General features: G+C 35.2%; 4 protein-coding genes across 6 annotated transcripts in view; all 4 read right to left on the reverse strand.

Annotated features, from left to right (window-relative positions):
- LOC127495911 (tripartite motif-containing protein 16-like) overlaps positions 1 to 15,252 on the reverse strand; it is a 17,036-nt gene continuing 1,784 nt past the window's right edge. The window contains exons 2-7 of the mRNA XM_051863369.1: positions 5,878 to 6,493; positions 5,586 to 5,681; positions 2,706 to 2,939; positions 2,445 to 2,595; positions 2,307 to 2,351; positions 1 to 2,168 (exon numbers count right to left, since the gene is read on the reverse strand). Of these exons, the coding sequence (XP_051719329.1) occupies positions 1,630 to 2,168; positions 2,307 to 2,351; positions 2,445 to 2,595; positions 2,706 to 2,939; positions 5,586 to 5,681; positions 5,878 to 6,438 (1,626 nt within the window). The 5' untranslated portion in view covers positions 6,439 to 6,493 and the 3' untranslated portion in view covers positions 1 to 1,629. The remainder of the gene's footprint in view (positions 2,169 to 2,306; positions 2,352 to 2,444; positions 2,596 to 2,705; positions 2,940 to 5,585; positions 5,682 to 5,877; positions 6,494 to 15,252) is intronic.
- LOC127495918 (E3 ubiquitin/ISG15 ligase TRIM25-like) lies at positions 7,708 to 11,003 on the reverse strand. 2 transcript variants are annotated; one of them, XM_051863382.1, is made up of 6 exons: positions 10,089 to 10,657; positions 9,869 to 9,964; positions 9,364 to 9,597; positions 8,985 to 9,141; positions 8,845 to 8,898; positions 7,708 to 8,705 (listed from the first exon to the last, which is right to left on the reverse strand). In XM_051863382.1, the coding sequence occupies exons 1-6, from the start codon at positions 10,644 to 10,646 to the stop codon at positions 8,158 to 8,160; spliced, it is 1,647 nt and encodes a 548-aa protein (XP_051719342.1). In that variant the 5' UTR covers positions 10,647 to 10,657; the 3' UTR covers positions 7,708 to 8,157. The 2 variants fall into 2 exon arrangements, with proteins under 2 accessions (XP_051719342.1, XP_051719343.1); XM_051863383.1 differs by lacking the exons at positions 7,708 to 8,705; positions 8,845 to 8,898; positions 8,985 to 9,141 and adding an exon at positions 10,880 to 11,003 and having other exon boundaries at positions 9,415 to 9,597; positions 9,907 to 9,964; positions 10,089 to 10,661.
- LOC127495909 (tripartite motif-containing protein 16-like) overlaps positions 11,561 to 15,252 on the reverse strand; it is a 5,476-nt gene continuing 1,784 nt past the window's right edge. Inside the window, exons 3-7 of the mRNA XM_051863367.1 lie at positions 15,155 to 15,250; positions 14,666 to 14,899; positions 14,423 to 14,576; positions 14,262 to 14,321; positions 11,561 to 14,118 (exon numbers count right to left, since the gene is read on the reverse strand). Coding sequence (XP_051719327.1) covers positions 13,589 to 14,118; positions 14,262 to 14,321; positions 14,423 to 14,576; positions 14,666 to 14,899; positions 15,155 to 15,250 — 1,074 coding nt within the window. The 3' untranslated portion in view covers positions 11,561 to 13,588. The remainder of the gene's footprint in view (positions 14,119 to 14,261; positions 14,322 to 14,422; positions 14,577 to 14,665; positions 14,900 to 15,154; positions 15,251 to 15,252) is intronic.
- LOC127495905 (E3 ubiquitin/ISG15 ligase TRIM25-like) overlaps positions 14,716 to 15,252 on the reverse strand; it is a 17,856-nt gene continuing 17,319 nt past the window's right edge. For both annotated transcript variants that reach the window (XM_051863351.1, XM_051863347.1), the window contains exon 5: positions 14,716 to 14,863. The gene's annotated coding sequence lies outside the window, so the exon portion shown is untranslated. The remainder of the gene's footprint in view (positions 14,864 to 15,252) is intronic.

The raw sequence follows: 15,252 nt of genomic DNA on the forward strand, positions 1-15,252 counted from the left end.
TTCATTTGATTTTCTCTTTATTCGATAAAAATTACAATAATTACATACTAAACTGAAGAAAAACAGAACTATAAAGATGAATCTGAAACAAACATTTCTACAATGTACTGAAAGAAAGTCTTTGTTAAAACTGCGCCTCTTTGAAAAGGTTTCACAGCTGTTCCTCTGCTTTTTGTCAACACTGCCTGATACTGTAGTTCTGAAACAATAAAAATCAAGCAAAAAGTCATACCACATCCTGAAGTCAACTCAGTTATCCAAATTGTAAAGAAATACGGCCCAATATACTGAAGGACTTTTCAGTATCACTAGTGATTTTTCACAGGTGTTTTACCCATTTTTTGTGATAACTAAGAAACTACATGACTTTAATCAACCAAACTAAAAAATACACTTTAAGTAAACTGTTTTGTGTATATATATTTTAAGTATGCAGAACTACTATTGAATTTAAATAATGTTTGATGAGTAAATTTGTTATTGTTTTTGTTTTGGTAACACATAATACTTAAAGCCTTTATGTATAATTCATTTAATTTATAATACATTATAATACTTATCTATTAATTGAACACACCTTTAGAAAGTATAATGCATTAAAACACAATAAACAACCAATTTCAGAATCTCCAAATATTATAATGCATTTTAACTTTGGTTACAATAATTTATGAAAAGATATAATGCATTGTAACGTACATTATGAATACCTTTATAATGCATTATACATAAAGGCTTTAAAGGCTGTATGTAATTTTTTAATGTAATTACAATATGTAGTTTTTCGCTGCTAGTGGTCGCTTATTCAAAACAAATGCGTAGCTTGATGACGCCTTGATTTCGCGGAACCATGTCTAAGAATCCGACGGGACTCGAGCAAAAATTATATTCATGGATGAGCTAATGTATTAAAGACATTACTGTATGAAGCAGGGTGTGGCTGAAAGCCGTTGGAGTGGAACGAGGCCGCTGGAGTGATTTCTATTGAGAGACGAGCACGACACTTGTCTCGAGAGCAGTGGAGCTTTTATTACGCCGCAGTCGCCACTTCCGCTTCTTCAGGTCATGTGTATGTGGGGTAACACAGCGCTGTTTATCATATTAGATACATTTGAGTGCTGAAAGTTGTTATAGTGCTACTCTGCGTTCGCTCGATGGCTACTCTGAGACACTTGTTGCAGTAAGATAGATCGATATTAGTCATGGAAAAACATGGCACTCACAGTAAATCAAGAAAACGAGATTTAAACAATAAGACTTACTGTGTTTAGCTATATGACATGATTAGTTTTCTGTCGATGAATGTATCCAAACAGTTGCTCACCTGTCTAATAAAACACATAATACATTAAAGCATCTTTAATATATCCATGGTTTTCGAGGGAAATTGAGGGTAACGCGGGTATGATGTCATTGGTTGTCCTGGTTAAAATTGCTTATTTCTCTGGATTTAAACATTCTTGGAAACATCTGGGATAATGTAAGCACACAAGTCAACAAAATATATAACACTGTTCTATTGTTTTTTGTATATTTTAATACAAAAATCTTACATATTGTGCCTTTAAGTGTTTTTTTTTTATTTTTATCAAATAGTCATGTAGATTTTAATGTATTATATTATGTAAATTATATTTTTAAATTCTGCTCTTCTATGATCCTGACAGATGAACCTTGACCAGTAAAAAAAGCAGGGTATAAGGGTTCAGTGAAAGTGGTCTGGACTCTGTGAAGGAGAGTCATTGTGTCAGAGACGCTGTAGAAGGACAGAGTTCCTGCTCTGTGATCCAGATACACTCCTATTCTAGAGGAGCAGACAGCAGGGATTGAGACTTGGGATTTATCATGTGTGAAGTAGATATTCTGTTCATAGTGGGACAATTTCCATGATATTTTGTTGAAGCCAAGTTTGTAGTCATTATTGTCTCCTTTACGTCCAATTCCTTTGTAACAAACTGCTACAGCCCATTTGTCCCCACTGCACTCGACCTCCCAGTAACAGCGATCACATAAACTTTCTCGACACAAGATATAAATATATCTATCAAATCGCTCTGGGTGATAAGGATACTGTTGGTCTTTATATGTACATGATATTTTCCTGTTGTCCTCAGACAGTTCTAGTTTATTGTGTGCAGTGTTTGGATCCAAGTGAAGTTCACAGAAATCTGAGGAGTAATGGACAAAAAAAACAAAATATTGAACAAAGTAAATTTTGGTTCCAAAATGGTCACATTATAACAGCTCATATCCACTGATACTTATCAATTAATGATTTTTCTTGAAGAAACCACAGTTCAACTTACACTGCAAAAAATCATTTTGGGTCTTTGCAACACGGACATTTGACACTGAAGAGACAATAAAAAACAAATGAGTGATTAATTTGTTGGTTTAATCTTACAGAGTATGAATGACAAAACAATATATCAAAATATTCAAACCTTCTTGTGATATTTTAGCTGTTTGCTGTTGATAGACGTCCTCCAAAACCTCTCTGAATGCTGAGATTGAAATGTCTTTAAAATACAGACGAGTGTGTTGAGTGATGGGAACGTCTTCAAATGTGGGTAAAACACACACAGTCTGACAGCTCTGAAATGAGACAAATACAGCACTGCTTGTTATGTAAAAGATACAATTTAAATATCTGAAACAGTAAATATAGAAACATGGTGGTATACTGATAAAAGGACTTTCATTACCTTCAGAAAAATGACCTGATCATCAGTAATCAGAAGTTTCTCAATCTCTGCTTGTCTTTTTCTGAGTTCTGTCAGCTCTTGATCCAGATGTTTGTGAAGTTCCTCTGCTCGATCTATCTCAGTCTTCTCCTGAGCTCTGATCTGCTCTTTAATCTCAGAGCGTTTCTTCTCAAGAGAGCAGATGAGCTCAGTGAAGACCTTCTCAATGTCCTCCATGGTCTCTAGAGCTGAACTCTGTCAGAGACACAAAGATCTGATCATGAAGATCACTGTTTGGACTCAAAACAATGTAGATAAACAGTAAATTAATGGATGTAGTACTGAGCAGGCATTCAGACATAAACAAGGAAGCGCTGAACTGTGTTCACTACATCAACTGCATATGACAACAGTTCAAATTGTTAAATGAAGTTGTTATTTTTGTTTTGTTTTTGCGCACAAAAAGTATTCTTGTTGCTTTATAACATTAAGGTTGAATCACTGCAGTCACATGGACTATTTTAACAATGTCTTTAATACCTTTCTGGACCTCAAAATGTGCAATGAAATTGCTGCCTGTGTGTGGTTCAGATATCCTTGGATTTCATAAAAAATATCTTAATTTGTGTTCTGAAGATGAACAAAGGTCTCACAGGTTTGGGAAGACATGAGTTTGGGGTGAGTAATTAATGACAGACATTTAATTTTTGCGTGAACTAACCCTTTAAATGTACAATACAGTGAAGTGTATTTGAGTTCTACTTGAGTATAAAAATAGTATAGATAAAAGTTTACAGGAAATGTTTGAGTTGCAAAAAAAAAAAAAAAAAAAATCCTAATCATGAAGTAAGTTTTATAATTATGGCCTTCATTTGACCACACTTTGAATATCAGGTATTGTTTAATTCAATTCAGATTTATTTCTATAGCGCTTTTCACAATTTTGCATGGTTGCAATGCAGCTTTACATACATATAGAAAGTAGTTACAAAAGTAAAGATATGTAATTATGACAAATAAAGAAAACAACATATAGTGAGTTTGAAATACTTGATCAGAAGTGTTATTACTTCAGTGGATTCCTAAGACACTCCAATGCACCTGTACCATACACTTTTCCCATTAATGGTAGGCTACTTTAATGGCATGTTGCACTTTGAAATGTTGACTGCAGCCCTTTGGGCTATCAAAATATACTGAATTATTAAACAAATTATTAAAATTATCGTGAGCAGTCCTCAAAAATTACACAAAAAGTTAAAATGTCAAATTCAGAAACGTTAACTGCATGAAAAGTAACAACATAAAAAGTATTAAAATAATTTCAATTCATGCGTCACATTTAAATCCGCAGCGTAATGCGAGTATAACATGCTCGCAGGAAGGCAGAAGGAACAATTCCAAAAGTTTAATAATATAATACAGACGGACAGGTGCAAACACATGATATTATGGTGACCGGAACAGGAGTGCATGACAGAGAACAACTTAAGTAGTGACACAGATGATTAACTCAAATGACAAACAGCTGATGATGATGATTAGTGTCCATGGTGACAGATCATGGCAGGAACATAGAACAAAGGAACACGTGATCAATGACAACAAACTGAAAGTCCATACAAACTGAAACTAAACGGAACTGAACGTGACAGCGAGACTGTCAAACAGCCAAATCATTTCATTGCATTTTAAATCAAGAGCAGTTGTGCAGTACATTGAAAGTTGAAGCGCGCAGAGACAATCGGCAGAGAAATGTTACGGATGGGGTTAGTCAGTCCGCAAGCACTGAAACACAAGCAGTTCTGCGCGTTCACATTCTTCCACCAAAGAACGGAACTGTCTGTGTTTTAGTGCATGCACAAGAATAAAACTAATGTTGAGTCGGTTTATGCAACTGCTTCCTGCAGAGTTAATGACAGATCATATCAAGTAAAATGGAAACAAAGATGATATTTAATGTTGTGTCTGCTGGCTTTATTTCTTCAACAGCTTCGAGTTTAACGCAGTTTCGTGTTCTATACATGCTGTTTTGTTTACTTTCACGCTCTACTTACTGGGCCTATTGAGACTTTTCTCAGCAATTCGCAGTCTTTAAATCCATATAATTTGTCATGTGATTGATGGAAAAATCTATTTTCTTAAAAGATTTAAATCTATTAACAGTATTGAAAGAACACAAAGTAAGCCCGGTTTTGCGTTGCGTATATCTGCATGGTGGCAAAGTGGTAAAGCGTGTGTTCTTGTGTGGCAGCGACCTGGGTTTGAATCCAGTTTTTCCTACATTCAATATACATATATCTGTTCCCATTGTCTCACTGATGTTCTCCAGATAAGTCATCTACTGGTAAACTAGTGGGTGTCTTTAAAAGGCAAATTCTTAAGCTGTGCCATCATTTAAAGAATACTGTATTAGAAGCACACAATAATGATGCCATTAGCACACTTCAAGTTTTCTTTGAATGCCATTGCAATGTGTTTTAAAATCACTAAAAGTAAAGGATAGTATGACTTCAGTCTGTTATCAGTATAATATTAATGTATGTTAAACACTCTTACAGTGTAATTGAATTGCAATTGTAACATCACCAAAATACATTTAAAGTTTATGCTGAGTGTATTCTGCATTTCAAAACTTAAATACAAGAGTATATATTTAAAGTGTACTTAAGTACACTTGGAATAGATCCACTTTAGCACAACAAGTATATTTAATACAACTTTAGTTGAACTTCAGCACTGCTTCTGGACAACTGAAATGCATTTAGTACAAAATTAGTTGTTCCAATTTAACAGACTTTAAGTATATCAATTTATAGTGTGACACAAATACATTTAGTTATACTACATACGAAAAAATTGTGCTTATGTTTAGGCTAAAGAACACATAAAGAAACATACTTTAAGAAGCTTCACAGCTTCACTGAGTTCCCGCTGACCTCTCTCTCGCTCCTGGATCAGCTTCTGACACTCCTCCTTTATCTCCTTTAACTCTTTCTGAGGATGTTAACATAAAAAACAAATAATAAGAAAACAAATAGCAAGAATAGACACAACAACTTTCCAGTCTGGTAAAGGTGTACAACAAGGTGAATCAAAATTACAGCCTATAAATATAGGCAATATAATAATAATAATAATAATAATAATAATAAAATATTTCGCGCATGTTTTTTATTATTGTTGATATTACCTTTTTACTAGCCCATTCTGAATCCACAGACACCACACTGTGTCCTTTGTGATTGTCTGTCACACACAAACAACAAATGCATTGATGATCATCCTGACAGTAAATCTCCAGAGGTTTCCCATGACTGAGGCAGATGTTCTCCTGAATGTTTCTGGAAGCTTCGACTAGTTTGTGCTTCATAAACGCAGGAGATTCATAGTGAGGCTGCAGGTGAGTTTGACAGAAGGAGGCCAAGCACTGCAGACAGGACTTTACAGCTCTGTTCTTCTCTGTAGTGCAAACATCACACTCCACAGCAGCCGTTTGTAGGGACGTCTTCTGCAGCGTCTCCATCATCTCAGCTATCAGAGTGTTCTTCTTCAGTAGAGGTCTCTGACTGAAGCTCTCTCTGCATTGGGGACAGCGGTACGGCGGCCCCTGCTCCTTCTGGCCCCAGCAGTCAGTAATACAGCTCATACAGTAACTGTGTCCACAGGGAATCGTCACCGGCTCCTTCAGAGGATCCAAACAGACTGGACAGCTGAACTGATCCACATACTGACTCGCTGCAGATTCAGACATTTCTTTGCAGTGTTCAAAGATGAACAGATTCTCAGTCTCTGTCCTGTAATAAGGGCTGTTTTGCCAAGAAAAGTAAAGTTATCTGACAAATACTATTTTTCACTTAGGTGGAAGTATGAATACTGTCAAAATTTTACAAAGTCCAAGTATCTAAGCAAAAAAAAAAAAAAAAAAAAAAAAGTTTGAGAGAAGCTTAATCACAATGTTTCGATTTTTTAACTGAGGAAAAATCAATGTTCTCTGCTGATCAAATGCTGTTCACATGCTTTCAATAGAGCTTAACTTGTATTTATCCAGAATAGTCTCTTTAGTCATGATCACAGCAGAAATAGGTTAGTATTTTTAAAGAATCATCGAAATTGTATAGAGTAAAAAGTATAGTTTTGTAGTACACTTCAGTATGTAATCGAGTATTCCGTTTCAATATTACTACTTACGTTTTCATTAGCCAACAAAATACAAAAATAATCGTTTAGCAATGAAGTACAAATACATAATTGCGCGCAATTTCTTTTTAAAAACAGGCAACATGATTAAGTCATAATCTTTGAATCCTTACCTCGACAGAAATACAGCTCAAATATGATTTGCTTTACAGCTTTGCCCCAAAAAAACAGCAGTGTGGATCTATTACAGAGGTTGAATCACTTGTGTACTAGTGGAGAAGTAAGTTTCATTTCTCTCGAATCCAAATACTTCCTGGTTTTCCGTGCGTAAACAAAATGGGCGTGTGTGGGAGATAATGACAGAAAGAGAAATAAAATGTTTATTTTCCTCATATGATCAACTGCTGAACATTATTGAACTGTTATTATTAAACTTACACATTTACATCTTTTAGTTACACTTAGGGGTTGATTGGGACACCTTTTCCAAGTCATCTCAATGTGCAATTAGGTGTCAATCACTCAAGTGTCAATCACCCTAAATTCACCCTTAAACAAAAATTTGAAAATCATGAAAGGGGCTTAAATTGCCCAGGTCTTATAACAGCTGATATTTGATTTCTGCAGAATATGTAGCTAAAATATGTCCAATATCATTTTTGATGATTTAATGTAAAAACTAAATTATAGTCTATGTAAATATATTGACAATTTAGTTAAATAATTGAATAATGACAAATTAAATTACAAAATCTCAGTCAAAGAAATGCATCTGAATGACACTATACAGTTCTCTAAATTATACATAAGCCTGTATATTTAGCTGAAGGAATGTCATAACAGTAATAAAATCACAGATTCTTAAGACATCAAACATCAAAAGATTACTAATTTATTTTCTCTTTATTTTATCATAATTACACATTACAATATTAAGCTATATACATCAAACCGAAAAACAACAAATATAAAGATGAATCTTTTGAAGAAACATTGCTGTATGTTGATAGAAAAGGATATTTTAAAAATATGCATCTTTAAAAGCTTTTTAAAAACGTGTTTTTTAGCTTACTATCAGATAGTTATGACAGTAAAATTAAATCAAAATCAGACCTTATCCTGAAGTCAACAGTTATTTAAATTATGAAGAAGCATTTTGTAAAGAAAGAAGGTGTACTAGCAGGTAGCAACACCAAAGAACAAAATAGCAAAATTGACAGTGTTTAAGAAATATTAGGCTTTTTGTTCATCCAAACCACCAATTACATTTTAATCTAAATACATATACACTTCAGGAGTTTAGCAACTGAATCTGAAACTTGATCGATTATATTTATTTCTGATTTGTCTGAGCTCTCCTCTGCTCTATGATTCTGACAGATGAACCTGCACCAACCCCTAAAGCAGGGTATAAGGGTTCAGTGAAAGTGGTCTGGACTCTGTGAAGGAGAGTCATTGTGTCAGAGACGCTGTAGAAGGACAGAGTTCCTGCTCTGTGATCCAGATACACTCCTATTCTAGAGGAGCGGACAGCAGGTATAGGGACCTGTGCTTTAGCATGTATGAAACTAAAATACTTAAGAAAAAAGCCCAATCTCCAGGATATTTTGTTAAAGCCAAGTCTACAGTCATTACGGTTTCCTTTACGTCCAATTCTTTTGTAACAAACTGCTACAGCACAGTCGTTCCCACTGCACTCAACCTCCCAGTAACAGCGACCGCACAAACCCTCTTTAGACAAGATGTAGGGAAACACATTAAACCGCTCTGGGTGATCAGGATATTGCTGAACTTCAACTAAATATGATATTTTCCTGTTGTCTTCAGTCAGTTCAAGGTTTTTGTGTGCTGTGTTTAGATCCAGGTGAAGTTCACAGAAATCTGAGGAGCAGGAAAGAACAAAAAAACTAATATTGAACAAAGTACTCTTTGGTTCCAAAATGGTCACATTGTAACAGATCATATCCACTGATACTTAACAATTAATGATTTGCCTTGAAGTAACTACAGTTTAACTTACACTGCAAAAAATCATTCTGGGTCTTTGGTTCTGGAGGCTTTGTAACATTTGACACTGAAGGGACAAAACAAAACAAGTGTACAGTTAAATTGTTGGTTTAAGAGTATGAATGACAAAATAATATATCAGAAGATTCAGACCTTCTGGAGACATTTTGGCTGTTTGTTGTTGAGTCAAGACATCCTCCAAAACCTCCTTAAACACTGAGATTGAAATGTCTTTAAAAGACAGATGAGTGTGTTGAGTGAAGCTGGGAACGTCTTCAAATGTGGGTAAAACACACACAGACTGACAGCTCTGAAATGAGACAAACAGTTCAAACATAATTTGTGAAGCACAACTGATCTTTTCCAAACCATATAACAAGCACAACGATAATGTTTAGATTCTCAAAATTTTGGCATCAGCACAAGTGCCTGTTTCCACTAAATAAAAGAAATATAAAAAGCACAGAACAATGAATGGTGAGTGTCCTACAGTATATCAGTATACAAATGATCATTAAAAGACTTTCATTACCTTCAGAAAATTGACCTGATCATCAGTGATCAGAAGTTTCTCAGTCTCTGCTTGTCTTTTTCTGAGTTCTGTCAGCTCTTGATCCAGATGTTTGTGAAGTTCCTCTGCTCGATCTATCTCAGTCTTCTCCTGAGCTCTGATCTGCTCTTTAATCTCAGAGCGTTTCTTCTCAAGAGAGCAGATGAGCTCAGTGAAGACCTTCTCAATGTCCTCCATGGTCTCTAGCGCTGAACTCTGGCAGAGACACAAAGATCTGATCATGCAGATCACTATTGTGACTCAAAACAATGCATTTTGCTTCTTCTTCTTCTTCTTCTTCTTTTGTCAAATTCTCTAAATGTTCAGGCAGTCAAATTAAGCTGTATCTGTTTACTTTTACAGCACATTTTTAACAATATTTGGAGCTTAATAGCTATTGGTCACATCTACCTTTATCAAATTTAAAATATCTACTTTTGTGTGTCAAACAAACTTTAAAGCTAAAAAAACACATAAAGAAACTTACTTTAAGAAGCTTCACAGCTTCACTGAGTTCCCGCTGACCTCTCTCTCGCTCCTGGATCAGCTTCTGACACTCCTCCTTTATCTCCTTCAACTCTTTCTGAGGATGTTAACATACAAAACATCCAGTCCGATAAAGGGGTGTAATAATAAGAATCAAAATTACAGCATATAAATATAAGTTTTTATTATTAAATAAATGTTTTTATTATCATTATTATTACCGTTTTACTAGTCCATTCTGAATCCACAGACACCACACTGTGTCCTTTATGATTATCAGTACACAAACAACAAATGCATTGATGATCATCCTGACAGTAAATCTCCAGAAGTTTCCCATGACTGAGGCAGATGTTCTCCTGAATGTTTCTGGAAGCTTCGACTAGTTTGTGCTTCATAAACGCAGGAGATTCATAGTGAAGCTGCAGGTGAGTTTGACAGAAGGAGGCCAAGCACTGCAGACAGGACTTTACAGCTCTGTTCTTCTCTGTAGTGCAAACATCACACTCCACAGCAGCCGTTTGTAGGGACGTCTTCTGCAGCGTCTCCATCATCTCAGCTATCAGAGTGTTCTTCTTCAGTAGAGGTCTCTGACTGAAGCTCTCTCTGCATTGGGGACAGCGGTACGGCGGCCCGTGCTCCTTCTGGCCCCAGCAGTCAGTAATACAGCTCATACAGTAACTGTGTCCACAGGGAATCGTCACCGGCTCCTTCAGAGGATCCAAACAGACTGGACAGCTGAACTGATCCACATACTGACTCACTGCAGATTCAGACATTTCTGAAGAAGTAGCCTACATAAATACACATGTAAATCATTAATGAAAGGGAGCATGTATAAAAATCTACAAAATGCTTACAGTTTTGTGTTTAACAGAAGAATAAACATAAGATATCCGGATTGACATAGAATTATTATCAAATACATACAGTAATAATTGAATGTTCATTTTAAAAAGCAAGCAAGAAGACATGGTAAAACCATTAATTGAGGATTATATGACGTTCTCACCTGCTTTGACAGAATAACAAGTCAAATATTGTCTCCTTTAGCTTTAGCCAAACTAGAAGAGTGTGGATCCTTAAGCAGAGGCTTGTGTAGGGAAATAGGTTTCGTTTTTCCCGAATCCACAAACTTCCTGGTTTTCAGTGTGCAGATGAGAGAGAGAGAGAGAGAGAGTGAGAGAGAGAGAGAGAGAGAGAGAGTAAACATTGTTCATGTGAAGCCATGACTTTGTAGTTTTGATGCTCTCCTCTCTTTGCTTAAAATACATTATCTCTCAGCACCAATAATCAGACTTGAATGGTGTGTAACATCATACAGTAAATGTGTTTGTTTTAACTGCTTCAAACCAGCAATCTGTGTGTAAAATGATTAAATCATTGATGATTTCATGTGTAAGAACCATAATTTGAATAATTAAAATTTAAATTTAAGGTTAAAGTGCTTGAATAGATATTATTTTAATTTGTTTAGATTTAGATGTACATTTGTTAAACACATCAAAGCTTTCAGAAATCATTTCTTGTATTAACAAGTGATGCTTCTTGATTATAACAGCAGGTTTTCATTCAGCTGCTGTGGAGAAACACAGCAATCACAGACAATATCACATAGAGATTTTCAAAATATTTTCTACAAGCCACATTTTAATCCAAAGATCGCTAGAATGTTAATAACACAAATGCACCATTTCATTTGATTTTCACTTTATTTGAAATTACAACATTAATTACATACTAAACTGAAGAAAAGCAGAAATATAAAGATGAAACTGAAACAAACATTTCTACTATCTACTGAAAGAAGGTCTGTGTTAAAAGTGTGCCTCTTTTAAAAGGTTTCACAGCTGTTTCTCTGCTTTTTGTGAAACAGTAAAAATCACAGTCATATCACATCCTGAAGTCAACCCAGTTATCCAAATTGTAAAGAAATACGTCCCAATGTACCGTGTTAATATAAAAGAATTTTCAGTATTGATTTTTCAAAGGTGTTTTATCAAATTTTGAATTACACATTGCATCATGTTGTGTTTTAGGTTTGAAGGAAATGTCCATAACCTTGACAGATAATGTCCAAACTAACTGACGTTGATGAACTGCATCAATTATTATGAGCTGCAGTGAATAACCTTGCAGAAGATGAGCACTTTCAGATGCCAAGATGAAGAAATACACACAAAAATTCACTGTAACTAATGATTCTGGAAAATCTGATAATGAACTACAGAGATATTTCAATCTGAGTGTCATTGTGATAACTAATAAAGTACATTACTTCAATCAACTGTGGCAAGCAGGGCAGGGCTGAGAGCTGTGGGAACGGAGCGAAGCCAGTGGTGCGATTGAATGAGCATCACCTGTGCACCGCAACGGCCTTGATTTTCTCATGGAGGAGCTACGGAAGGATGAAAGAAGGAGCAATGACAGTGGAGGACAAGAGAGGACCAGGCTTGGACTATATGTGTTGTTGTTTTATTATGTTTTTATGTGGCAGTCGTCCGTGAGGGGCTGCTGCTTTACTTTTGTTTTGTTTGTTTATTTTGATATTAAAGTTATATGAAACATTCACCGGTTGCCCGGTTCCCACCTCCTTCTTTCCTGAGCCTTAAACATTGTTACATCAACCAAACTAGAAAATACACTTTGATTTATGTTAACTGTTTTACATATACATGTTTTACATATTCAGGACTACACTGTAAAAAAATCCCCGTAAAATTTACGGTAAAAAAACAGCAGCTGTGGTTGCCAGAACTTTACAGTAAAAAATATGGTAGCAACGTTTTAGGTTTTACAGGACAGCACTTAGCTTACTATTTTACAGTTCAAAACCATATAATTTAAAGGTTTATATTGTAAAAATTATGGTTCATAACTGTTTATTTTACACACTGTAAAAACATTAAAATTAATTCCGTTAAATTTATGGTAAAAAAATGTATTTAACTGATATAATGTTAATTTACCTAACATATTGAAATACTAATATCTGTTTTGTACCTTTGTAATACACTGACAACTACCAAACACAGTGGTGATGAGAGTCACATGATGAATCAAAGTTCATCACAGGCAGCTTTTCCACAAGCTGAGAAGGACAATACTAATATATAGAAGGTGCACACAGTGTCAATACATTTTAAAAACGCAATAAACATTAATTTAACAACATTAGATTTAACATAAAACCTTAATGCACATAACTGATTTGAAAAAACTAAGAAACAGTTATTTCAACGAAAATATATTCAAATGTGAAGTGTCACGCAGGGAATTCTGGGAATGTCAATTTACGTTTTTTCACAGCAAATTATATGACATGTTATTTTTCACTTCCAAAAACTGTAAATTTTATGGTATTTTACCGTAAAATGACATTAAATGTACCGTTAGATCTATTACAGTTATTCATCGTATATACAGTAGTAAACGTTTGAAGTGGATCAAAAAAGTTAATCAAAGTTGTCCTAAGAAGAAGGTTTTAGGACAACTTTGTTGAAAGGTTTTGATCCACTTCAAAAGTTGACTACTGTATTACGTAAACTTTCTGTAAACCAATTAACTGTTTTTCAATGTAGCATTTTTACAGTCTTTTACCGTTAAAATCATGGTCATTTTTTACAGCGTATTTAATTTAAATGAATGTTTGATGTGTAAATTTAACTGTCCAATACAGTCATGTAGTTTTTAATGTACTATTTTTTGATAAATTATATTTTTAAACTCTGCTCTTTATGATCCTCACAGATGAACCTTGTCCATTTAGAAAAGCAGGGTATAAGGGTTCAGTGAAAGTGGTCTGGACTCTGTGAAGGAGAGTCATTGTGTCAGAGACGCTGTAGAAGGACAGAGTTCCTGCTCTGTGATCCAGATACACTCCTATTCTAGAGGAGCAGACAGCAGGGATACGGACTTCATTATTATTATGTATGAAATAGACATTCTGTTGATAGCGGGACAATCTCCAGGATTTTTGGTTGCCACCAAGTCTACAGTAATTACTGCTTCCTTTACGCCCAATTCCTTTGTAACAAACTGCTACAGCCCAAATGTCCCCACTGCACTCGACCTCCCAGTAGCAGCGATAATACAAACCCTCTCGACACAAGATGTAATGAAACTCATCAAATAGCTCTGGGTGATCAGGATATTTCTGAGCTTTATCTGAATATGACATTTTTCTGTTCTCTTCTGACAGTTTGATTTCTTTATGTGCTGTGTTTGGATCCAGTTGCAGTTGGCAGAAATCTGAGGAGGATGGATGCACACAAACACAATCATGAACTTTATTGTTATTATTATAACCTTAATATTTCACTTTGCATTTTTTGTCTAAAATGTATAAAATAATATGTACAGTATTTGTGTTTGAGAAAAGTAGCTCAACTTACATTTCCAAAATGTATTTGGAGTCTTTGGTTCTGGAGTCTGTGCAACATGAACATTTGACACTGAAAAGACAAGAAGAAACTCAGCTATAAAGTCAATATTTAGGTGTAATCCTACATAGTATGAATGACACATTTTATATTCCAAGGAAAATCATTCAGACCTTCTCGAGATATTTTGGCTGTTTGCTGTTGACATACATCCTCCAAAACCTCCTTAAATGCTGAGATTGAAATTTCTTTAAAAGACAGATGAGTGTGTTGAGTGAAGTTGGGAACATCTTCAAATGTGGGTAAAACACACACAGACTGACAGCTCTAAAATGAGAATAATAATTCAGACTTAGTTTGTGAGATCTTTTCCAAAAATCAAAATCAATCAATTCTCAATGTTTTTGCATCATTACCTTCAGACACTGGATCTGATCATCAGTAACCAGAAGTTTCTCAATCTCTGCTTGTCTTTTTCTGAGTTCTGTCAGCTCTTGATCCAGATGTTTGTGAAGTTCCTCTGCTCGATCTATCTCCATCTTCTCCTGAGCTCTGATCTGCTCTTTAATCTCAGAGCGTTTCTTCTCAAGAGAGCAGATGAGCTCAGTGAAGACCTTCTCAGTGTCCTCCATGGTCTCTAGAGTTGAACTCTGTCAGAGACACAAAGATCTTATCATCAAAACAATGTAGATAGACAGCAAATTAGTGGCAGTCAAGCTCCAAAATGGACAGAAGTCTCAATAAGAACACTGTGAATTGTATGTCATGATTTTTATAGCACGTTTTAAATCAATTTTTGGAGCTCAAAACCCATTGGTCATCATCCACTTTTATTGAATTTAAAAGATCTTCTTTTCTGCATGTCAAACAAACTTTAAAGCTAAAGAACACATAAAGAAACATACTTTAAGAAGCTTCACAGCTTCACTGAGGTCCCGCTGACCTCTCTCTCGCTCCTGGATCAGCTTCTGACACTCCTCCTTTACCTCCTTCAACTCTTTCT

The sequence above is a fragment of the Ctenopharyngodon idella genome, chromosome 15, assembly GCF_019924925.1.
Source record: "Ctenopharyngodon idella isolate HZGC_01 chromosome 15, HZGC01, whole genome shotgun sequence".
NCBI lineage: Eukaryota > Metazoa > Chordata > Actinopteri > Cypriniformes > Xenocyprididae > Ctenopharyngodon > Ctenopharyngodon idella.